The sequence below is a fragment of the Arvicola amphibius genome, chromosome 12 (assembly GCF_903992535.2).
Source record: "Arvicola amphibius chromosome 12, mArvAmp1.2, whole genome shotgun sequence".
NCBI classification, from domain to species: domain Eukaryota; kingdom Metazoa; phylum Chordata; class Mammalia; order Rodentia; family Cricetidae; genus Arvicola; species Arvicola amphibius.
The window spans coordinates 164,946,697-164,970,706 of record NC_052058.2 but is presented as its reverse complement, the minus strand read 5'-3'; the positions used below and the strand labels follow the sequence as shown (position 1 = coordinate 164,970,706).

Sequence of the window (24,010 nt, the reverse complement as noted above, 5' to 3'; positions counted from 1 at the left end):
AGTCATTCCTATTTACTTATATTTTGTTCTGTTTGCTTGATTGGTGGCTTTATTTTTTAAAATTTTATTCTATATGTGTATGAATGTTTTGCCTGCATGTATGTTTATGTACTGATGTGCCTGCCTGGTTCTGGAAGAGGTCAGAATAGAGCATTCGTTCTTCAGGGACTAGAGTTATACACAGTTGTGAGCAGCCAGTGTTCTTAACCACTGAGCTATATCTCCAGTTTTGTATTTTATTTTTTGGTTCTGAGGATGAAACCTATAGCCTTATATGTGGCTAAACATACGCTCTCCCAGTGAACAGTCTCCACATCATTGCATTATTGCTTCTGTCTCTCGTTTCTTTCCTGTTGTGTCCATTGTATGTGTGTACAACTTTGAAGTTTTTTTCAGCCAGTTGAGAGTAGTTATAGGTACCAAATCCTTTTACCTCTAAATTACACTTTTAGGTCTGTTTGTTATAGGCTATCCTTTCTGCTACTAAATCACCATTATCAAAGTCAAGGAATCTAATGTCATTAATAGTACTGTTATCTAATTTATAATTCATGTTGCCATACTACCAGTTGATAAGTGATGCTCCTATGGCTTTGTCTCCTCGTCACGTCCGGCCCAGGGTCACACATTGTGCACAGCTGTATTGATGCAGCCATCACGGTTACCGTCATCCTCCTCTTGTCACTGTGTGGCCCCGACTAGCCGTTTGGTTAGGACGCTGCCTCCTGGTTTTCCCCACTGTGAAGTTAGTGTATCCCTCTCCGGGAGGAGATACTCTGAGACTGTAACCACAGGGCTCCTCGTTAATCACTTATCCACAGTTTTAACATCTGTAGATGATTCTTTAAGGTTCATTATTCTTTGTTCTATTCTAAGGAAGAATCAGTCTATTTTTTTCTTTTTTGCTTCAAAAGTCCTAAGGTTCCTTCTTAGTATATCCACCCCCATCAGGAGACATCTCAGCCCCATAGCTGAATCCTGAACGGTCTCTTCATAGGTAGAGTAGACGCCTTGGACATCTTCCTGATGTGCGACTTGGCCACCCTGGCAGGGTTCATCATACTACATTATGCTACTGATACTTTTTTAAATGTTAATCACTTTGTTTTGTACTTTTATTATTATTTCCTTCTCTGTTATTGCCTCAAGGATAATAATAACCAGGGAATGAGTAAGCTTCATGCTTATAAACTCATTTTAATTCCCTCATTTCAAACCATTGTATCCCCTTTGCAGTTTCTCCTAACCTTGCAAGAGCTCTAGACTGTTGCTTGGATACCAACAGACAGTGAGTTAACCAAGACTCTTAGATCAAAGACACTTTTGCTTAGGTCACTCACTGGAAATCAGACCATATATTTTTGTTTTCTGAAGCTACTGTGCTTTTTTCCCATTCCTAAATATTCTGCTTTTTTCTTTCTTATATTTATAAAGGGTATCATTATTGGTTTCCACATTTTTAGAAAAAGTATTGGTTTGTTCATTTATATCCAGTTTTATCTCTAAAGGCTTTTTTCTTTTTTTGGGGGGTTTGCTTTTTGTTTTTTAAGACAGGGTTTCTTTATGTACCCCTGGCTGTCCTGGAAGTTGCTTTGTAGACCAAGCTGACCCTGAGAGATCTCCATGCCTCTCTCTCCCGATTGCTGGGATTAAAAGTGTGCACCACCACCAGTGGTCCATCTAAAAGGTTTTAAAGTGGATTAAATGCAAGATTATATTAAGCAAACCAGAAGAGAACAGGGAGATGAATTCAGAGTAGACATCTAAAGGAGCTGGGCATGAGGCAGATGTGAGAATAAGTGTCATAAAGACATTGTTTTATGTCAGAACTCAGTCCCTGGAGATCCATCATCTTAGGGATTTAGAGTGAAGACAATTTTTAAAATGCCTTTTTTTTTTGCCGAACTTCATTAGCTAATTTATTTGGTAATTTATATTGTTAAGGATGAAAACTAGGATATATAATTACATAATATAAAATGTTTCCCAGTGTTTTTGACAACAGAACCCTCTTTTGCAGAAAATTTGTGGAATTGATGTTCTCTAGAACATTGGGGCAGTACTTCAGAGGGAAGGTTTATATTGTCACATAGAAGGAATACAGACAACTTGGGCTTAGCTTAGAAGAGCTGGCTTAGGGAGGTAAACATCTGGGAATCATTTTCTGTGAGGAAGGATTGGTGGGGATAGATTGGTTGGGAGTAGTCATGTTGCTGTCTGTGATATAGATGAAGGAAGTGATTGGGTCTCTGGATAAGAGGAGAGACAATAGTACTATTATAGAAACCACAGGGAGATGAAGGAACCGTTAGAGAGCCGTGGGTCCTGTGGGACTCTAGGGTGGATGGATGGTAACATTGACCTTTAAGTCCCTTCTGACTGAGAGGTCTTGAGACTATGGAAGTATGATATAGACAGTTTATGACAAAGGCATAGAGATGCCTGGGTTTGCCTTTGAATGTAACACTAAAGTGTGTATTTCTGGTACCTAATATAGAAGACATTCAATAAATAATTGTTATGACATGTAAGGAAAATCTGCAGCAGGTCACCATCCTTGAGAAGTATGGAGGTCTAGTTCTAGGCATGCCAGAACCATATTGTCATGTTAAAGTGTCGGAAGGCTGGACACCTGAGTGCACATTGCAGAAACAAGTAGTAATAGTCAGATCAGCCTTCAAGTGTCCTGTGATCGAATCATCACTAGGTTGAGCCTAAGCCAAAAGAGCACGAGACGGGGAGACTGTGAAGAGTTTTCTCCTAGGGTCACATCTCATTTTGTATTGTAATGGTTGGGGTTGCTCCATGTAGACAGAAAGAGATGGCACAGTCTCCCAGTCCCTCTGGAATGGTTTTATTTGAGGAGATGTTACTTGGTTAGCACTCCTGTACAGAAATTTGTTACTTTTTCTATCTTTTCCACCATATTTTTACACTGTCCCTATTTTCAATATTCAGTGTATCTCAGAGTTGGGTTGCAGAGACTCTCTTTGCCTATATCATCAATGAGAATTTGTTTGTTTTTGAGACAGAAACCCGGACTAGTCTGAAACTATATGGCTCAGATTATATGACATCCAGTTGATGTTCCTCCTGGGTGCTCAGATTATAGGCTTGTAGGCATATTATTCTGTCCTGCCTGCCAGCTCCCAAAGAACCACACTGAGACTTCTTATTAACTAAGAAAGCTTCGCTGATAGCTTAGGCTTGTTACTAATTAGCTCATACAACTTAAATTAGCCCATATTTATCAGTCTGCATGTTGGCACATAACTCATGGCATTTACCTCTGCCCTAGTCTAGAACTAGACTTTCATACTCTCAAGGAGCCAGAGTGCTCTCTGTCTGGCTCTCCCACCTGGACCTCTGCCTGCGTAGCCATTAGCCATTTAGCTGTTCATTAAACCAATGGGAACAACATATCTTCACAGTGTGTCAAAAGATCGTTCCACAGCATTTACCCCTTTTTGTCTAATTATAAAAAGGAAGGTTTTAACTTTAACATAGTAAAACTATATACAACAAAAACAGTTATCAAGAATTAGAGTTACAATATTCAGTCCATTTGTTTTTGGCAAATTTAGAAAAAATACTGTATTATCTATCTTGTCTTTGTGGATCTAAAGTTTCATACCTAATTTACTTTTTATCATAACTAAAGAAAACTCTAAGTTTAACTATTTAGTCTTTAACTCCATCAAAGACACCAAAAGGAAATAATATTACTTAATGGCAGGGGCATCTGACTACCTGAACAGTCACCCAGAGTTCTTCTGCATTGTTGGGGCATCCATCTTTGATATACAGGTCTGGAATATCTGACAGGCTTTTCTGAGAAGCAGGAAAATTTGAAGGCCTGTCCTACCTTGTCTTGGTAAAGTTGAGCAGTCACTTTCTTTTGTGTTCTATTTGTCTGATTTGGACAGCACACAGTCAGCAGTCAAGGCAAGAGCAGTTTCTTGCCCAAGTGGCTAGGTTTGCCACAAAGAAAGTAAACTCCATGTAGAGGTTCTTCGATGCTCATTATCTTCTCTGAAGTAGATTGGTGCTGTCAGTAGCAGATTTGTCTCACTGTCATGAAAAGCCTCAGGTTACTAAACATCATTAATACCATAATCTGTATGTCTTTGAAGTATTTGAAGACCATCTATCTATCTATCTATCTATCTATCTATCTATCTATCTAATATCTGTTTAACCTTGAAAACATACCTAATATGACTACAAGTTTTATTATTAGAGATGTATTTCTTAATTATACATTGCAATTTAAATAAGCAGCATAAACACAATACCCCAAACAAGAGTAGAGTATATCCATATAGTATAACAAAAATAACTTTAAACTTGTACCAATAAACCAAAATCCATACCAATGTAAAATATTTTGAGGTTAATAGTTGCTTTTTGGATTAAAGAATGTTTAATAAAGCCTTTAATAATAAACCCATCATTTCTATACTATATCCCCCCTTTTTCCTTTAGAATGAGGTCTGTGTATCTAACTCTTTTGTTTAGGTCTTTTTCTGACCATGACCAATGATAACTTATCTAACCTCCACAAATGATGACAAACATCCATAACCCATCTCTTGGGGATGTGGACGTTATTTTCTCTAGACTGCTTTCTGTTGTCTGGGGCCACTAATATCTTTGGGGGACACTGAGAAATCAGGATAATGGTCAAGTCCTGGCTGGAGTCTGAGGCTGGACCATCTCAGCCAGCAGCCTTAAAGCGTTCTGGAAGTAGAAACTGCAACTGAGGAACTCTGAGGTGTTGGATCACCTGGGCCTTTGTTTTTATTGCTGTCTCGTCTCCTTGCTCTGAAAATACATAAACTTTCAAAGGTAACATATATATCTGCATTAACACAAGTATAGACTGTGCGTTGTACACAAGTCAGCCAAAGATGATTTTTTGTTTTATATTTGAGCAGATAAAATATACATCACCTGTCCTGTAGTTTTTTTAGGTTTATTTTTTATGTCTGTAGCCAGGATTTCCAGGGGATCTTCCTTGCTCGAACCTGATCTTCTTCAACCCTGAATGAATCCTCAACCTTTTGTTTTCAGTGGGGACAAAACTATAACCTCTTCTTGCATTTTGAAGTCAAGACTCTTAAAACATATAGGTTGGTTTGACCCAGCAGCATCCATAACCCAGTGTCTCTCAGCAGCTGTCACTCATTCATCAGCCATCAGAAAGTTTATTACTTTACAGGATGCTCACTCCCTGTAATTTTCATCTTTAAGTGTTTTTTTTTTTTTTATTATTTTTAAACTAGTTTTTCTGTGACTGTCTATACCCTAAACTGCTGTGCAGCTTAGCTAGTGGCATGCTGGCTGCTGGCTCCACCGGGTGAACCTGACCGCATGGTGGAGGTCTGGCAGGAGCATGTTTCTCGCTCCAGCTTTGGGAAGTTTCTGGGTCCACGCTGCTGTAGGTGTCTCTACCTAGTCACAGGCCGTTGAGGAGTGTGCCGACCGCTGCTCATAAACCCCACGCAAGTTCTTGGGCCTCTGCAAAGAGCCATGCCTCTGCTTGGTGGTAGCACTGAGCCTACTCCAGAGTGTGTGGTCATCAGAAAGCCACATTTTACTCTGTTTCAAACTCTCTCAGGCTTTATGTGGATGTATGTGGACCCACATTGTGTGCCATATGTAGCTGAATTTTCTGTTCTGCCTTTCAGCTCCCAAATAGCCACACAGAGACTTATTAATTATAAAATCTGGGCCAATAGCTCAGACTTGTTACTAACTAGTTCTTACAACTTAACCCATACTTATCAGTTTACATGCTGCCACATGACTCAGGGCATTTTCCTGCCCTCTTGTGTATGTACCTTGCTCCCTCTCCATCTGGCTGGCCACTCCACCCTTCTTTTTCCCAGAGTTCTCCCTGTACCCAGAGTTAATGTCTATACTTCTTCCTGCCTAGCTATTGGCCATTTAGCACTTTATTAAATTAATAAGAGCAACACAACTTCACAGTGTACAAAAACATTGTTCCACACTAGGCTTGTGCTCATCGTTCTAATTTTTAAGCCCATATTCTGGCTTCCAGGCCTGTGCCACCACCCCTGACCTGTCTAAAGGTGATTACACATTCTGAACCTCTTGTATATTTTCTTCAGGAAAATTGTTTCATTATAAGAATTATTCTCTTGCTCCAGTATTTTTGGGCATCCTCCTGACTTTCAGAGGGTGGACCTCCATGGTTTTTCTTGTATTTTTGAGCCACCAGAAGACTTTCTGATGCTTTAACTAAGCAGCATAAGGAGAAGCAATCTCTTTCCTTGTTTGAATCATTTGATGTTTACCCCAGAATGTGAAGCTATCTCTCCATTTCTGCTTCCCCCATTGCCATGTCCAGATCTGGGCCTAGGGATCTTATCTTTGTGTTCTCTCCATGCTCTGACTTATTTGGTTTATAGAGAGTGCTTAAGTATTTGTTGCTTAATCTGATGCATATTTTGTATTTATGTGTGTGCCTCCACAGCTTGGACATAAAGATCGTCTAGTGCTGGAATTGATTTTCAAACCAACTTAAATAGAATTGAGTTGTCAGTCACCTCCCAACAACCACGTTATACTGCCCTTTTTAATTTATTAAGATTACTTATATATCACCATACACCTTATAATAATGTTTTGCTCTGCAGTGGACTGTAAATATATGATGACAGTTTTAGGGTGTGCTGTGTAGCTGACATGTAGCAAGCTCTTTCTTCCAAGTGTGGAAGTGTTCTCACAGTGACACCATTGCCTAAGGTGTTCCTCAGAATGTCATCAGCATCACAGACTATCAGTGTGCCATACCCACCAGTCTCGTTCTTATTCAGCAGTAGAGCTAAGACCCGAAGAATCATCTTGCTAGTAACTGACAGGGTTGAAGCTTTTACCTGGCTTTGACCTCTGTTAGACTTGTGTTACTTTATGATCTTTCTAGACTGTCTCTCTTTCCTTACTGTCCCAAGTACTCAGGCTGTATATAGGAACCTTTTCATGTACACTGGGAAAATCTAGTCTCCTAGAACATTTTGCTTTTAGTAAACGCAAACAAGCATTCACCTATATAGATGCACACCTGTGTAGGCAGCAATTAGCATATTGAATTGTACTGTCTTTTTACATGTTTGTCTCCTCAAATAGACTGTGTGCTTTTTTGAGCATTCTTGGATTATTCTGTGGGTTTCTTGAACCTTTAAATGTGGATCCTGATATTTAGGTAAACTGAGTGAGTGAGTGAGTGAGTAAGTGAGCTCAGAAGTGAGAGATAGCGTGCCTTCTGATAGCTGCAATCTTCCTAGAGAAGTCAAGTGTGACGTTTACATTAAATACGAAAATAAAAAATTGCTTTATTTTAAGAGAAACTTTGTTTATAGGGTTTGTTTTTTTTTAACTAATATAAAACAGATTCCCAGCCTGTAGTTCATGTAATTGCTTCCCGGCGTCAGGATTGGTCAGAACATGAGATTGCAATGGAGACTAGCCCCACCATAATATATCAGGATGTATCCAGTGAATCACAATCAGCTACTTCAACAATCAAAGCTCTGTTAGAACTCCAACAGACAACAGGTATGAACTCACATGCTCAGCTGATGAAGCATGTTTTTTCTAGAGACGGGTTGTGCTGGAATACACCACTGTTGCATAGTTTCTCCCCTTCTGGACTTGTTTGTAATCACTGTTCCTTAAGATACACGTCGGAGTACGATGTATAGATGGAGAGTTGTCATTAGAAGACAGACAGACAGGGCTGACTTCTGTTTCAAATGGACAGCCCTCTTGCCAGCAGGAGGATGGGCTTGTTCCTTGTAAGCACAAGCGGGACACAGATCGAAGGGTCCTACTGTCCTCATTGATGCTGCCGGAGCAATTTTGCAGCATAAAATGCTATTAGACTTGATTGTAAACATTCTCATGTTCTCACCTTATTTTCAGATTGATGATTTATTTACTTCTTGTGTAGGTTATCCACTAGAGTGTCTGTGTGTAGTAAGAGCCTGTCGGTGTTTGTAGTTACTAAATATCTTTGATATCTTCTAGGACATCCCTATGAAAGTTATACTGAGTTTTCTGCTATAATAGGACATTTATGTGAATATTTTGAGGGTTGTATTGATGATCTCATCTAACCCTTTCATGTTTTGGAGAAGCTAGCTGAGATTGAGAAAGGTTACCTACTGGCTACCTACTTGTTCAGTGGCAGGATCCTGGCCAGGGCCAGGATCACAGCAGGGTTTGACTTCTTTGTTTAAAATGATTGTTCTCTTTTGTTTGATTCTGCTCTTGGTGGGAGCTGTCTTTTAGTGGACTTAGTTACTGAAAACTGTGTATTGTAAATTCTATGCTAAACTGTATACTTATATTTGATATAAATTATAGATGATTCCTTCTAGTAATATTATTTTTTAGCCTTGGGTACATTTTTTAGCTGCTTGTCTTTGACAAATTCAACCATTTCCATCAATGATTTATATAGATAGGAATGTTGAGTAAAGAGATTTTGTTGAAGAAGTGGTAAGAAGTTAAAAATATATCTATACATATACTACTATATGTATAAATTAAATACATCTATACATATGCACTATCTGTATTAATTAGAGGCTGTTTTATCAGACATTTTAGACACATAAGCAGAGAACCTATTTTTATCCTAACAGTGAAAAACTTTATTTTATTCTTTAGAAGTCGTTAAAGACTTATAACAGTTTTTTGGCCATACCTTAAATCACACACACACACACACACACACAGTCTCACTCTATAGCTCAAGCTGGCCTGGATATTGCCCAGGTCAACACTGAACTCTGCAGTCCTCCCTCAGTAAAGGCTATATGAATTTCCCCCTTGTGCTGGGGATCAAACTCAAGACCATGTGTGTGCTGGACAAGCACCTGACCTCTGGGTGCCATTCCTGGCCCTTGGATTTTTAGTAGGTCAGATGAAGTAATCAGTCAATGGGAAGTGCTATTCTGGGACACGCCCTGGAGCAGATGGTGCTGTTGTGTACTGAGGATACAAAGGAAATAACATCCTGGAGGAGCATGTAAAGAAACAACTGGCTGTCTGGAGTAACAGGGGACTAGGAAGTGTTGCAGGCTGCTGGGCGTGGTTATGCAGGCTGTAGGCTACCCAACCACACTGAGCAGTCTGCAATTTTCAGTTCATTCTCTTTCTAGTCACTGCATTGTGGCTCCCCAGAGGTCTGGTTCATTATTCCCATAGACAACTCTGGTTTTAGTGTTTGTTTATAATAAAAGTTAACTTTTCCCCGACTTTTTTATGCAGTAAAGGAAAAATTGGAATCTAAACCAAGACAACCCACTATTGACTTGAGTCAAATGGCAGTACCTATTCAGATGACCCAGGAAAAGAGACATTCTCCTGAGAGTCCATCCATTGCTGTGGTAGAGTCAGAACTAGTTGCTGAATACATCACCACTGGTAGGTGTCCTCTTGCAACATAGTATTAAGGTAGTGCTGCCTTTGTGGATATCATGGGTGCTCATGTGGGGGAGGACATACCTTTGTATTTTAGCTCTTCTCCTGTTTGTTTTCAGAGCAGATCAGCATCATCTGTGGGGTCCCTGACCTTTTCATCTCAATCATTCTCTCTCTCTTTCCCCACCCCACAAACACACACACACACACACACACACACACACACACACACACGGGAAGGAGATTAGATATTTACCTATGGTCCAGCAACCGAGTACTAATGAGATTTTGGGGATGGTACCTATGGAGAAGTGAAATTCTTTGTCTTGCATCCAGGTGAGGTCACACCTGGAAAATTGCTTTCCGTTTTGAACACTTAGCTTGAGAACTAATGGAGCTCATGATGTGAGTAACTCAGGCTTGAAGAGAGCAGACACACTAGCGGTTTTTCTAAGCAGTGGTTAAGGGAGAAGGTAAAGTTTCTGGTATCTGAAGATTCCAGAGGCCATAGGGAAAAGGGAGTTTTTTAGCATTATTGAGCAGGTACTGAGACTGATGGGTGAAACTACCCAGAAAAGAAATCCAGTAATGAAAATAGAAAACTATCAACTTCACAGATACTTAGCAGAAAGCCATTGGTGCAGAGGCCAGTGTGCTGGAGAACTGAATGTTAGCGCCTCCAGGAGCCTAGACAAACACGTAGTGAATAGATAAAAGACCTATGATTTCTTCCCTTACTTAGCCTTTTCAGAACGCACTGATGAGGGGTCAGAGATTGCTTTTCCCCTTCTAGGTAAGTGGTGTGCATCCACTTGTAGCATAATGAACGGTAGACGATGATTAATTATGGGGAACTACTTAAATGGATGCGCTCTGCTCTGCTCTGCTCTGGTGAGCTCCACTTAGCGAAGGGAAAGAAATGTTATTTTGCAAAGTAGAGGGAAAACGAACTCTTTGCTGAAGAAAAAAAAAAGACTTGTCTAAAGAAATGGACAACTGTGAGTGGGCTTCTCTGGGCAGCAGAGGTCGCGCCATCTGTCCCGTGAAGGCCCTTCCAAGGCCTCCATCCATTGTCCCCACCTCTTACTCATACAGCGGCGTTGGGCAGCTGTGCTCTGTGCCCTCTTCTGTTCTGCAGTTAGTGCTAGTGTTGGGGTCACTGAACTTCAGTGACCTACACATGAGCATCTGGTATGAAGATATTTATAGAAATTTAAAGGAGAATTATTTTTACATAGTATTTTTTGGTCTTTTGTTAAATCCAATTTGTTTCTTTAATTTAAAAGGCCTTACTACTGGGACTGGAGAGATGGCTCAGTGGTTAAGTATGGATACTGCTTTTCCAGAGGTCCTGAGTTTGGTTCCCAGTACCCATACTCAGTGGTTCACAGTCCCCTGTAATAACTTAAGATCCACGGTATCAAACACCTTCCTTTAAGCCCTGTAGGCACCCAGATATATGTGCGTGCACGCGCGCGCGCACACACACACACACACACACACACACACTCCAAAATAAATAAATTAATGAATGAATAAATCTTTTAAAAATAGCTTACTGTAATAATTATGAAAGCTAGTATGGGTATCAAAATGGTCTATATAATTAAACATTTTCATCAGAAATTTATTGTTATGTTTCAGATGTCATTCATTTTTTATATTGCTTTCACTTAAAATTTTCATTGATTTGCTTGCTTGAGTTTAATGTTATAATTTATTTTTTTTCCTATTTAGTCTTATTGTAAATGATTTCAGTAGTGTTTTAAATGTAAATCCTGGGTCTTTATTTTCAGTTTAGCTGAGACTATCTAAAATGCACATAGAAGCTACTGTGAAATGCAGTGAGGCCGTCCACTGCAGAGTAAAGGAGTCCAGGGGATGCTGTCTGGACCTCATGGCGCATCAGCTGCCTTTGTGAGTGTAGACAGAAGAGCTTGTGACCAGTCGTAGCTGGACTCTAGTCCTTAGACCACCACACACACGCTTTGATCTTAGGTGCAGCTCACTCCTGGGTGGGCACTCAGCTCTTTCTAAGCATGGAGCAGTGCTACTTGAAATTGAAGATAAGCTACATAACTTTACAGTTATGGGTTATTGGAGGAGTTTTCATACTCTCAAAACTCTTAGCTCATTTACAGATTTGTTTTTTTTTCCTGTTCTTGATTCAAGGGTTTCCTTCCCAGTAGCTAAAGGCATTTGAGTGTTCTATGGGTTTGGATGTGGCAAGTGTCTATACTCTTAAAACTTGAAGTTGAGACCGATATGGGGCTGGAGAGATGGCTCAGCAGTTAAGAACACTTGACTGTTCTTCCAGAGGACCTAAGTTCAATTCCCAGCACCACATGCCACTTATACCTGTGTGAAACTGGTTCCAGGAGACCCAACACTCATGGCAAAACACCAGTGCACATAAATAAAAATAAATAAATTTTAAAAAAGAAGAAATTGCTGACAATTTCTTCTTTGTAAATGATGACACCTATAAAGATGAGTAGTTTGAATGAGCCCTGTGGTGGGAAAGGAGGAAGTGGGGTTGACCCCTGCAGCTTCCCTCTTGCTCGTCTGTTTGGGCTAAAACTGAGGTGGCAGGCAGAGCAACCTTTTTTCCTGTTGATCCTTTGTTTAAGGACCAATTTCAACCCATTTTTTTCATTTGCCTTTTGTAAGAAAAAAAGCAAATTTTTATTATTCCACTGAAACACAGGCAAACAGAGCCAGGCTCCGAGTTTTGGTGCTTTAATAGAAAACCAGAGGCTCCAGATCCACAGGAGTGGTTGGGGCAGAGTGAGAGGGATCCTGTGCAGCGTCGTTTTGTCCTGCCACATTCTCAGGACCTGTAAGGCTGTGAAGCGCTGTCTCTGCGTAGAGGAGCAGTGTGAGTGTTGGGGTTGCACTCGTTTCCTGCTTCCCTTCACGCTGTGTCTGGGGCTTTGTTTCCCTGGGACCTCAGTGGGCTAAAGTCACTAGAGAAAACCCACGTTCACAAGAGGGTGCCACTTCAAAGGCCAGTTCTCACGGTGCCTCTCTGCACATGCCCTTGGCATACAGTGGCTCTATTCCCATTTTGCAGATGAGGAAGTGATTTCATAGGAAGCTCTTAGGGTTTACAGAGTTCCTAGATACAAGTTCACGCGTGTGTTTAAAATGAGGTCATTGCTTACCGTTGCTGTGGTGACTTCTGAGGAAACATCACCCACCTCCTCTGTTTTCAGTCAGCCATCGCTCCCAGCCTCCACAGCCTTCCCAGCCGCCACGGACCCTGCTGCAACATGTGGCTCAGTCACAGACTGCAACACAGACGTCAGTTGTGGTCAAGTCTGTCCCAGCGTCTTCCCCGGGAGCAATCACCCACATTATGCAACAGGTTGTATCTATGCTTTTTCTTCTTATGTTCTGTAACCTCTTTATTCCTGAAGTAAGGTTCATTTATTTTTTATCTGAATTGTAGAATGTATGTGTAACTCATCCATCTGTGAGGAATGAATAATCTGAATTGGGGGTCTGGACACCAGGAAATAATTAGAAAGCAGTATTTTTTTGTTTTTAACGTTGCAGAGACTCTTGGCATTTCAGAAGGGTTGGGCTGTCTGGGTGAGTCTCCTAATTTTAGAGTTGGTCACTGTCTCTGTGTCTCTTACTATTGCAGACGGATTTACTAATGGTATAAGTAAGATTTTTCAAAACGAAGTAGCATTTGACTTGTTCAGCTGTTTGCTAAGTTTGTTTTTGCTTTTATTTTATACTTTATAATGAATCCTCATGAGGCCATTATGAACAAAGAAGGGAAAGAAATATTTTACTCCTTTAATTATATGTGACCAGTAAAAGAAGATTCAACAGGAAGGAAATGAATTGATATCAGATAGGAACCTGGTATTCAGGCTAGTGAGGAAAAAGAAAGCTATGCTGTTAAGTTGATTTTTGTGTGACGACATGTTTTGAGCTATAAGTACACCTCACTATGATTCTGAAAGGTAGGTATATTGTACCTCTTATTAGCCAAAATCGTGTAACTTGCTCCAGGTGGCAGAACCATGATTTAAACCTATAGTGACATTTCTGCTGCATAGCTTCATTGTGGGTATCAGATTCAACTGTGACTCCCCTTAGTCACTTGGCTGCCAGCAGTTAAACCCGAAAGACCGTGAAGAGGCGCTGAACCACAACTGTCTGTATCAAGTCTGATCCAAGGGCACGTTCCACTTCTGAAGTTAGAGTAATGGTGTACTATACGACAAGGCAGCAGGAAAGCTAGGATAAGGTGGATTTTGTTGTGTCCCGAAGGAAAGCCACCCGTCTCAAGATTTCACTGGGTGGGAGCTCTTAGTCTGTCCTTCACTGGTAGGTCCTGACATTGATCTTTCTTATATACGGACAGGCCAGAGAGCCTGGCTCTAACAGTTGCCCTCAGTGCTAGATAGCTGGAGCACCTGGGCGGTCAGTCTCCTTGCCCACGAAGAGGAATGTCCTGTCCCCTGGCTCACTCCCTTCTAGGAAGCTGTGGCCTAGTGAGTCCTGGACTCTGAGACTCACAGATCTTAGTGACACAACCTCTCCTCAGAGAGACCTGCTGACAGTCCAGCTGACCTTTGGGGTTAAGGGCATGCATGTGGCTAAAGAGGGCTTTCCCAAGCCTTGGTTTTGCAGCCTTTAGACAGGTGAGTGTCCCTCGGGCACAGGCTGAAGTGTGGCTCCTGACCTGGGACTTTCTCTGTAATAATGAGTGGACTGGATTTTGAAGTAATTACTGTTTGAGAGTTCAAAATATGGGTTTTGATTCAAAGCCCATGAAGCTTTGTAGTCTCTTTAGGCTCCTCTAAAAATATCAGAATGAATCTCTAATATTTTCCAGTTCAAGAAAAATGTGACACTGTAAGTGGTTTTTGTTTGTTTGTTTGTTTTTTCTTATTTCATTCTTATTTTGTGTCTCTTGTACTTAGGCATTAAGCAGTCACACTGCTTTTACCAAACACAGTGAGGAACTTGGAACTGAGGAGGGTGAGGTTGAAGAGATGGACACATTGGATCCTCAGACAGGTCTGTTTTACCGATCCGCCCTGACTCAGTCTCAGTCAGCTAAACAGCAGAAACTTAGCCCCCAGCTGGAGCAGACTCAGCTGCAAGTGAAGACTCTGCAGTGCTTCCAGACCAAGCAGAGGCAGACCCTCCACCTGCAGGCCGACCCGCTCCAGCACAAGCTCACGCACACGCCCCAGCTCCCCGTCAGACATCAGAGACCGAGTCCTCTCCAGCAGGAGCAAGCGCAGCCCCAGCCAGATGCACCGCACACACAGCATCCCGTGGTGGCCAAAGACAGGCAGCTTCCTACCTTAATGGCACAGCCCCCACAAACTGTAGTACAGGTGCTTGCTGTGAAAACCACGCAGCAGCTCCCTAAACTACAGCAAGCTCCAAACCAACCAAAAATCTACGTGCAACCCCAAACTCCCCAGAGCCAAATGGCGCTCTCAACGTCATCAGAGAAACAACCGGCAAGCCAGGTAACAGAATTTTGATAGCTTGCAAAATTACTTCTCTGTTCGCGGGGGTTGGGCATAGGTGAGGTTTTTTGTTTTGTTTTTTAAGGTTGTCATCACAGCCAGCAGTGCTTCCTCCAAGCAAGGGAACCCCAAAGCCTCATTATGCTGGTGTTGGTGTTGGGGGGAAAAGCACTCTGAGAGCTGGGCTTTCCTAGGCCGTTTCTAAAGAATCACGTCAGCTAAGTAAACCGCAGGCTTTTAAGGAACGAAATTGACCATCTGTCTTCCTTTCATCTAGTTGATGAATTTACCCTCTAGATTTATCAGAAGAAATATGTGGATAATTAAAAGAAAAATTTCATTAACAACTAATTGATAATTCTGGACTGATATGTGTGTGTACATATATATGTATATATATATATTGAAAATACATATATAGAATATGTTTGTACAGTTGTACTTTGAAGGAAAAGATTGAAAAATCCAATTCACTTCTAATTTTAAAAGATATGTGAAATAACTTGAGCGGGTCGAAGGTATCTTGGGATGTAAATCTCAGAAAAACTAGGCTGCTGTGATTTTTTTTTTCCTTTACTGCCTTAAAGCTTGGCTGGCTGAACAAAGGTTCTTTCAACCCCTCCTCTTTCCCTAGGTTCCTTAAAAGAAAACAGATCCTTCCCATCCAGCCCTCTTACTAAAACATGGAGCTTCAAAATGTCTTCTAGTATACTGCACAAATGTTTCTTTTACCATATTTTCTGGAGTGTTTGATTAGTTTTTCCTCAAAGAGATGTAGCTATAATACACACAACCCCAATTTGTTTTCAGGTGGAGCAGCCAATTATAACCCAAGGATCCTCTGTTACAAAGATAACATTTGAGGGGCGCCAGCCTCCCACAGTTACAAAGATATCTGGTGGCAGTTCTGTTCCTAAGCTGACGTCACCAGTTACAAGCATATCTCCCATTCAGGCCTCTGAGAAGACAGCAGTGTCAGACATTTTGCAAATGTCTTTGATGGAAGCTCAGATTGATACAAATGTAGAACATATGGTAGTGGATCCCCCAAAGAAGGCTCTAGCCACCAGTGTGCTCGCTGGTGAGGCAGGAGCTCTGCCCTCCACGCACGTGGTGGTGGCAGGGGTGGCGAAATGTAGAGAGTCCTGCTCAAGTCCCTCTGCTGTTGGCCCTCCCCTAACGACCAGAAGGCTGGAAGCAGCAGGAGTGCCTGCGGCAGGCCAGTTCATGCGCATTCAGAATGTAGGCCAAAAGAAAGCTGAAGAGAGTCCAACAGAAATTATCATCCAGGTAAGACCCGGAAGGAAAATAGACGCCTTGGGCAGATGGGAGGTTGTGGGTTTGATACATTTTGGGGTGTCACCAGACTAACCACTCCAAGGTGGTAACAAAAAGCAGAGATAGGTTTTCTTTGAGTTGGTTTAGAGACTATTACAATATACTAATTTATATTTAGTTTTTTTATTGTTGTTTGTTTTGAAAGCAATCACAGAAACTTGGTAGATATGATCACACAGCATACTGTGTGACTTAGGGACTGTGTCTTTGTGTCACCCTGATTTCATGTCACTCACAAGGTCATTGCTTTCCGAGGCTCACATTTTGGGCTGTGTGGTCTGACAAACTGGAATATAAGTGTTTGCACTTCTGTTCAGCTGGATTTCAGGGACACTTTGTAAACATTTCTTGTTCCTCATCTGAATTTGTGGTTCCCAGAATAGTCAACTTCAGCCTGCTGGAATGTCTGCAGGAACACGCTTCCCGTGTGTGTGTGTGTGTGTGTGTCTACCTCGGCATAACCATAGACTTTGCTTCTTGTGTCAGTGTTGTTTGATCACCTTGTTGAGGTGCTGTCACCACCGTGGGCAGTTCCTCGGCAGCCTCCTTCTCCTCCTTTATCGTCTGTCCTAAAAGCCGTCTGTCATTCTGTGTTATAGGTTAAGGTTGATGACTCAGACTGAGTCAGACTAGCCCTTAGGGGTTGTGTTTTATTTCAGTCTCTTAATGCAAGATTTTAAGACTTTTTTTCCCTTGATATTGGCAGTTTTTATTTGTTCCAAACCGGTACATAGTTTGCAAAGTATAAGAGCATCCCATTTTAGTTCACCGGGAGTTCCCACTTACAGACCTGTGGGTAATCTAGAGTTGGCATAGAGCCAATGTTGTGTGCTTCAAAGTTCATAAATAAACTTTCCATTTGCGATGCTGTTAAGCTTTGGGAGGATGCAAATTGACCATAATTAAATCAAATGAGACGAAGGATGATAATTAAGATGTGTCAAAAGTAGCTGTTAAATTATTCAATTATTTTTCACATCTATAAAAAATAATTTAGTGAATTACATATTTCTTAATAAAAGGCTTTGTTGTGGTTGCTGGTCTTTTCCCTGAAGAGGTGGGCTGTTTGGTGGCTGTGGCCCGCACTGCTGACACCGCTCTCCTCGCCGGGCGTGGGAGTAGTGATGCCTCCTTTGTAGAGTGTGTAAGGGGCACCTAGCACAGTGGCTGCCTCAGTGTGTGTCCAACAGATGGTAACTCTTACTGATTTTACTAAAATGGATTGTGACATCTGGGGGCTTAGATGGCCATACTCATTTGGGGTGGCTTAGTTGAAATGTTTTTCTGCATTGTATTAGCAGGAATGAAAATGCAATTCATTCATGTCCAGGATTAAGAGCAGAGGTGTGATATAGCTGATATTCCAGGCATGGTAGTGCATGCTTATAATCCCCACACTTGGAGAGTAGAGGCAGGAGGATCGGAAGCTTCAGGTCATCTCAACTACATAGTCTGTTCAAGGCCAGTTTGGGATACTTGAGACCCCCCCCCCCCCATTTTGAAGATAAAAGATTCTGGTAGTACCGTAAGTCACCAGTAAGTGCTTACCAAGGGGCTCCAGCCAGTGTTAACCTAGTAATTTTTGTTGTTGTTGTTGTTGTTGTTTAAATGGCAGATTTTTGGCATACCTCTATTACTTAATTGCAATAAAAGTGTTGTGCGATGACTAAACATTTTGGTTTCCTCTTCGAACCACCAAAGAGTCTTAAAACTGTGTGTCAGCAACAAGTCATTCATCTTGAGGATGAGGAACAAAATATTGTATCATTCAGGCTGGGTGTGATGGTGCATGCTGTTATTCCCATAACTTGAGAGGTAGAGGCAGGTGGATCTCTGTGAGTTTTAAGCCAGCCAGGATTTCATAGTGAGATCCTGTTTGAAAAAACGAAAACAAAACTAATAAAATTCAGATAAGATGGAAGCAACAAAGCAAAAGGCCCAGCTTTTAAGTGTGCAGGAGCCATAGCCTTCCTTGTTAGAAGAGGCCCCAGTAAAGGCGTACAAAGGCCACTTTGAGTTGTATGGGATTTGAGGTTGAATCCAGCACTAACCTTGACAGCTGTGTGACCTTGAGGACATCTTTCACTTCACGGTTGCTCACCTGTAACATGAAAATGATAATCTCATTCATACAACATTGTCACGGAACGCAGTAGAATGCCCTGTGTGAGATCTAGCACAGTGCTCGATGTGGAAGTTGTCTGGTCCATGCCAGCTTTCTGTTTTCTATGCCTATTTCGGGGCGGGGAGGGGGTGCGTGCTCTGCTACCTCTCTCCACTGTAAGCATACTCTCCCGCATCTTCTCTTCCAGGCCATTCCCCAGTATGCTATTCCTTGTCACGCCAGCTCCAACGTGGTCGTAGAGCCCAGTGGGCTTCTCGAGCTGAACAACTTCACCAGCCAGCAGCTGGATGAGGACGAGACAGCCATGGAGCAGGACGTGGACAGCAGCACGGAGGACGGGGCTGAGCGCAGCCCCTCTCGGAACTCTGCCGAGCGCTCCTAGTCTCCAGACACCCAGTGCACTTTAGCGCCTGCGTGGCTACCAAGTGTCCAGGGAAACTTAGAAAAGCACTTTGCTCATTTAGGCTGTGGACTTAGAAACACAGCGTTCCAATGAGATGTTGCTGCAGGAGCAGCATTTTAACAAGATAAAACTCACAGAGGAATGTACTTTTTAAAAAATAGAGAGAGAAAAAGGAAAAAAGCAAAGGAAAAGGTGCACCATGGAGAGCTGGCGTCCTGCTGGAGCTGGAAGTGGGAAGAGACTTTACTGTGTTGGGTCCCAGCCACCTCCCCCGGGCAGACGCCACCAGAGGATGTGAAAAGGAAAAGAAGGAGAATGTGGAGCGTTTGTATTTTTGAAATGATGTATCTGAACATTCTTTCAAAATCGTATTTGTTTTTGCATATCCCTGGAGGTATTGATTTGGTTAACATTTTACATTTGGTCAGTTCATGGTTAGTTTATGGAGACCTAGGGAAGAAGTTCTGGCATTAAAGAGTCCTTGCCAGAGGGTGAACATCAGACCGCTGACCGGGAAGTGTTTGGGGTAGCTTGTATATGCTCCTTGGTTGTATACTAATTTATTGTGGTATTCCACACTTGCCTATTTATTTAATGTAAATGTTTCCAAGCAGGCTGAATCCCTTCTCCTACATGTCCTAGGAAGCCAGATCACCTGGCTTTCCTACCTCCCTTCCCCCCTTTAAGAAGATGCATTAGAGAAGGTTTGGTCGCAAAGCAAAGGAAAGACATTTCTAGCCCAAAGGAAATGTTGAGCTGTGTTGAGGAGAATGAGCTCTGTTCACTTATGCTCTCGTGACACTGAAGTTGCACACCCATGTTGGACTGAGACTTTGAGAACAACTTTTACTACTTTTGTTTAAGCCCCTTTGAAAGTGTATGGAAAAGTTCACTCGCAGTTCTAAATGTAATGTTTTTAAGTTTTTACTTTTCTAGGGAGCAGTTTGTTTACGTGCCGTTTTTTGGTCTTGTGATTGCTGTCTATCACAAGTTGAGTGAAGGGTGAGGGATGGGAGGGAAAGAATTTTGACAAGCTGTGGCAAAAGAAACTATACTTTTCATTTTTAAAAAGTGTAAATAGAAAAGTTTTTAACGGTTTTATATGAATTTCACTATAAATAAGCATTTTAAGACTGACAAATGTTGAACTGTATATACATTTATCAGCGTGACTGCCCAGTTTTTTTTTTGTGCTGAAGTACTGTAAGTAGAAGTTATCAACTGCCTCCTCATCTTCGCGTCTACACCTGGGAAGAAGAGGCTGTGATGCCGCGGTGAATAACTCACTAGAGCGATGCCCTCAGGACACTCTTGCTCTTCTGCCCGGTGACGGCTGTCTGCCCATAGATGGAGCTGTTGGGTAGCATATTATTGTACAGATTTGTCTCAGCCACTCTGTGGCTGTTTCTAGCTAAGGCAGAATCTAACCTCTCTTGGGTCATAGGCATCTTTAAGAATATGACTAAACTCTGAACTCAGTCACCAAAAATATGCACATGCCAGTACACATGTTAGATTTTGCATACAATTTTTGGAGCTTGTGGGCTCCCAAGAGCATCCGTGTATTCCAGGTTCAACCCTCTGTTATGGTCAATCCATTGCTTACAGGTGTAAGTTTTTATAAAATAAAATGCCTTTTGAATTCACATGGATCAGGAAAGAAGAACAAATTTGAACAAGTTATCTTTCATATCGTCTTTGAGCACAGCATACCAGTGTCCCTCTGAGAATTTAGCCTTACTGTGTTCCAGCAACTGAAATGCCAAATAAGTTTAATTAATTTACATTTAAAAAGTCATGTGTGTACACACACACACACATATGAATTAATTATTTTTCTTTTAATAGTTTTAATTCCAATTAGAGATTGAATTTATGATCTGGCTCTAACCACCAAGGATATTGCAGTGAGCAAATGGAAAGTCCTACCCATCTGGAGCTTACAAACAGGGCTTCCTGCTTGCGAAGGAAGGGGAGGGGAGGCAGGAATGATTCTGGGGTTCTTTCTCTCTCTCTCTTTTTTTGTTGGCACATATTCGGTTTGTGTAATTGTGGTTTTGTCTATGTATGTGGAGGGCAGAGATCAACCTTGAGGTTGTTGCTCAGAAGCCATTTTCCTGGTTCTTGTTTTTTACATTTTATGTATTTTATTTATATGTATATGTGTATGTCTACATATGTTACATGTGGCTGGAGGGCAGCTTCTGGGAGTCGGCTTTTCTACCATCTAGGTCCTGGGAATCTGACTCAGGTAGCCAGGACTGCAGCAGGTGGCTTTACCCACTGAGACATCTTAGTGGCCCCCACCTTATTTTCTGAAACAGGGATCTGGAGCTCGCTGGCTAGTCTAGACTGGCTGTCTACAGGCCCAAGAGCTGCCTGTCTCCGCTTCCCCGGTGCTGGGGTTATAAACACAGTTATGGCCTGGCTCTTGGAGTGAGTGCTGGTTTTCATGTCTGTGTGGCAAGCATTGTACTGACCTTTCTCCTCAGCCCCAGCACTAGCTTTCTTAGGGACATTTTCATATAAGTATATAATGTTCTTTGACCATATCCCAGGTCCCCCCATGCACATCTCTTTATTTTACATATGTGAATGTTTTATCTATATGTATCTGGTGCACCGTGCACATGCAGTGCCCATGGATCCCCTGGGACTGGAGTTACAGAGACTTGTAAGCCACTATGTGAGTTCTGGGAAGTGAACCCAGGCCCTCTAGAGGTTTCTTCAGTGGTATGTTGATGATAACATGGATAACATCCTTGATGACATGGATGATGATGATAACATGGATAACATCCATGACGACATGGATGGTGATGATAACATGGATAACATCCATGATGATAACATGGATGATGATAACATGGATAACATCCATGACGACATGGATGATGATGATAACATGGATAACATCCATGACGACATAGATGGTGATGATAACATGGATAACATCCATGATAACATGGATGATGATAACATGGATAACATCCTTGACGACATGGATGGTGATGATAACATGGATAACATCCATGATGATAACATGGATGATGATAACATGGATAACATCCTTGATGACATGGATGATGATGATAACATGGATAACATCCATGACGACATGGATGGTGATGATAACATGGATAACATCCATGATAACATGGATGATGATAACATGGATAACATCCTTGATGACATGGATGATGATGATAACATGGAAAACATCCATGACGACATGGATGGTGATGATAACATGGATAACATCCATGATAACATGGATGATGATAACATGGATAACATCCTTGACGACATGGATGATGATGATAACATGGATAACATCCTTGACGACATGGATGATGATGATAACATGGATAACATCCATGATGATAACATGGATGATGATAACATGGATGATGATAACATGGATAACATCCATGACGACATGGATGGTGATGATAACATGGATGGATCCCTCTCCAGACATGCTTTGCTGAAACTGATAGCATTATTTTTGTCTCATGTTTAAGTCCATAAATTAAAAGTGATTGTAAGCTGTCTCTGAAGGCTACTTAGAGGTGATGAAATTCATCTCCAACTCAAGTTGGTAGAGGGCTTGCCTAGAATGCACAGAGCCCTGAGTTCAGTCATTAGCACCACAGAAAAACTAGGCATAGTGTTGGATGCCTATAATTCCAGTAGTTGGGAGGTATAGGCAGGAAAGTGTCATTCTCTGCCGTAGAATACGTAGTATCTCAAAAAAAAATTTGTTTAAAGTAAACTTTAAAAAGTACCTACTGTTACAAGTGTAACTTGTGGGGAATCTAGAAGACTCCTTATGTTTTTCATTTTTATTTATTGTTTTTGAGACAGGTGTTACTATGTAGCTCTGGCTGACCTGGAACTGGCTACACAGACTGTGCTGGCCTTGAACTCGAAGAGATGCAGTTTTATTGAGTATTCATGCCATGTGCTTACACTTGTAACGTGTGGCTCCGTGGTTTCTAGGATTTTTTTTTTTTTCACAGATAGGACACCCAATACCAAAATCAGTTTTAGAGCACTTTTGTCATTTAACCAAAGAAAGTACCCCAAACAGTGTCACCACAGCCACCTCTCTAGCCCTCGTCTTTCTGTCCCTGTGTACTTCCTGTTTTGGACACCTCACGACTAGAATACAAGAAATGGTCTTTTGTGATGGCTTTTCACTTGGTGCCATAGCTCAAGACTTTTCCATGTTAGAGCATGTATCCATGCTTCTTTCATCATAACCGTTCCAGTATGTGGATGTGTCATGCGGCTGATGGGCACACATGTTGTTTTGCTTCTTGACTACTGTGTGCTGCTGCAATGCTTGTGCACAAATCATGCTTACGTTTCGATTCCCCTGACCTCTGACCTTTTAAGGAACTGTCAAGATTGGCCACAGAGACAGGTATTTTGCTTTCAGCCTCCCTGTGCATGAGGGTTTCTTGCCCACACTGGCTGTTGGCACCTTTAATGTAGCCATCCCAGTGTGTACAGGGTTACCACATTCATTTCCCTGACAGCCAGTGATGAACGTTCTTCCTGCGTGTCTTGGTCACTGGTTTACTTTGGAGAAATATCCCTTTGCTTCTTTTCGGCGGTATTATTACTTCAGTTGAGAATTTGTGAAGTATAAGAAGCTTTACTGCTGTTAGGAGAAAAGTAATTCTTCCCCATTAAAATGTCTGGAGTCAGCTCTAGTTCTTCCTCTGTGATGCAGCGTTGCTCCCTAAGGTTCTCACTGTAGGCTGCTTGGGCAGAGGGTGGCACCTGGATGTGAGCCCCTGGCTCCCTTGGTTCTCGCCCATGTGGACTCTCCCCCCGCCCCCCCCCTCCCCCAGTGGCGTGACATCTAATCCAGGGGCTCTAGAGGCCGGGCAAACAGTAATGTAAAACTGCCAGGCAAGGAGTTAGATAGTGGGTGTGTTTTGAATAGTCACACCGTTCCGTTTTATACACATACACAGATAACAAGGGATGGAGAAGCTAGAGAGCGTTCACAGGTTAAATGCAAATAAAATTGCACTGAGCCTTGCCTTATTGCTTTCTCCAGAAGGGCATGTTTATGCCATCCAAGAGGACTGGCCTCTGGAAGAGCAGAGGAACTTGGCTGTGTAACATTTATGAGCCTTCTCACAGAGGTCCTTGATTCAATTTTTATTTTTT

General features: G+C 41.8%; 1 protein-coding gene across 9 annotated transcripts in view; it reads left to right on the top strand.

The window, feature by feature from the left end:
* The window catches only part of Emsy (EMSY transcriptional repressor, BRCA2 interacting), a 71,738-nt gene extending 51,269 nt beyond the window's left edge, over positions 1–20,469 (top strand). For 3 of the 9 annotated variants that reach the window (XM_038313832.1, XM_038313831.1, XM_038313829.1), the window contains 6 exons: positions 7,417–7,581; positions 9,301–9,456; positions 12,669–12,820; positions 14,397–14,957; positions 15,768–16,247; positions 18,608–20,469. In XM_038313832.1, the coding sequence (XP_038169760.1) occupies positions 7,417–7,581; positions 9,301–9,456; positions 12,669–12,820; positions 14,397–14,957; positions 15,768–16,247; positions 18,608–18,802 (1,709 nt within the window). In that variant the 3' untranslated portion in view covers positions 18,803–20,469. Of the gene's footprint in view, positions 1–7,416; positions 7,582–9,300; positions 9,457–12,668; positions 12,821–14,396; positions 14,958–15,591; positions 16,248–18,607 lie in introns of those variants that run through there. The other 6 variants (XM_038313837.1, XM_038313836.1, XM_038313834.1 and 3 more) reach the window with 5 other exon arrangements.
* Positions 20,470–24,010: the final 3,541 nt, after the last annotated feature.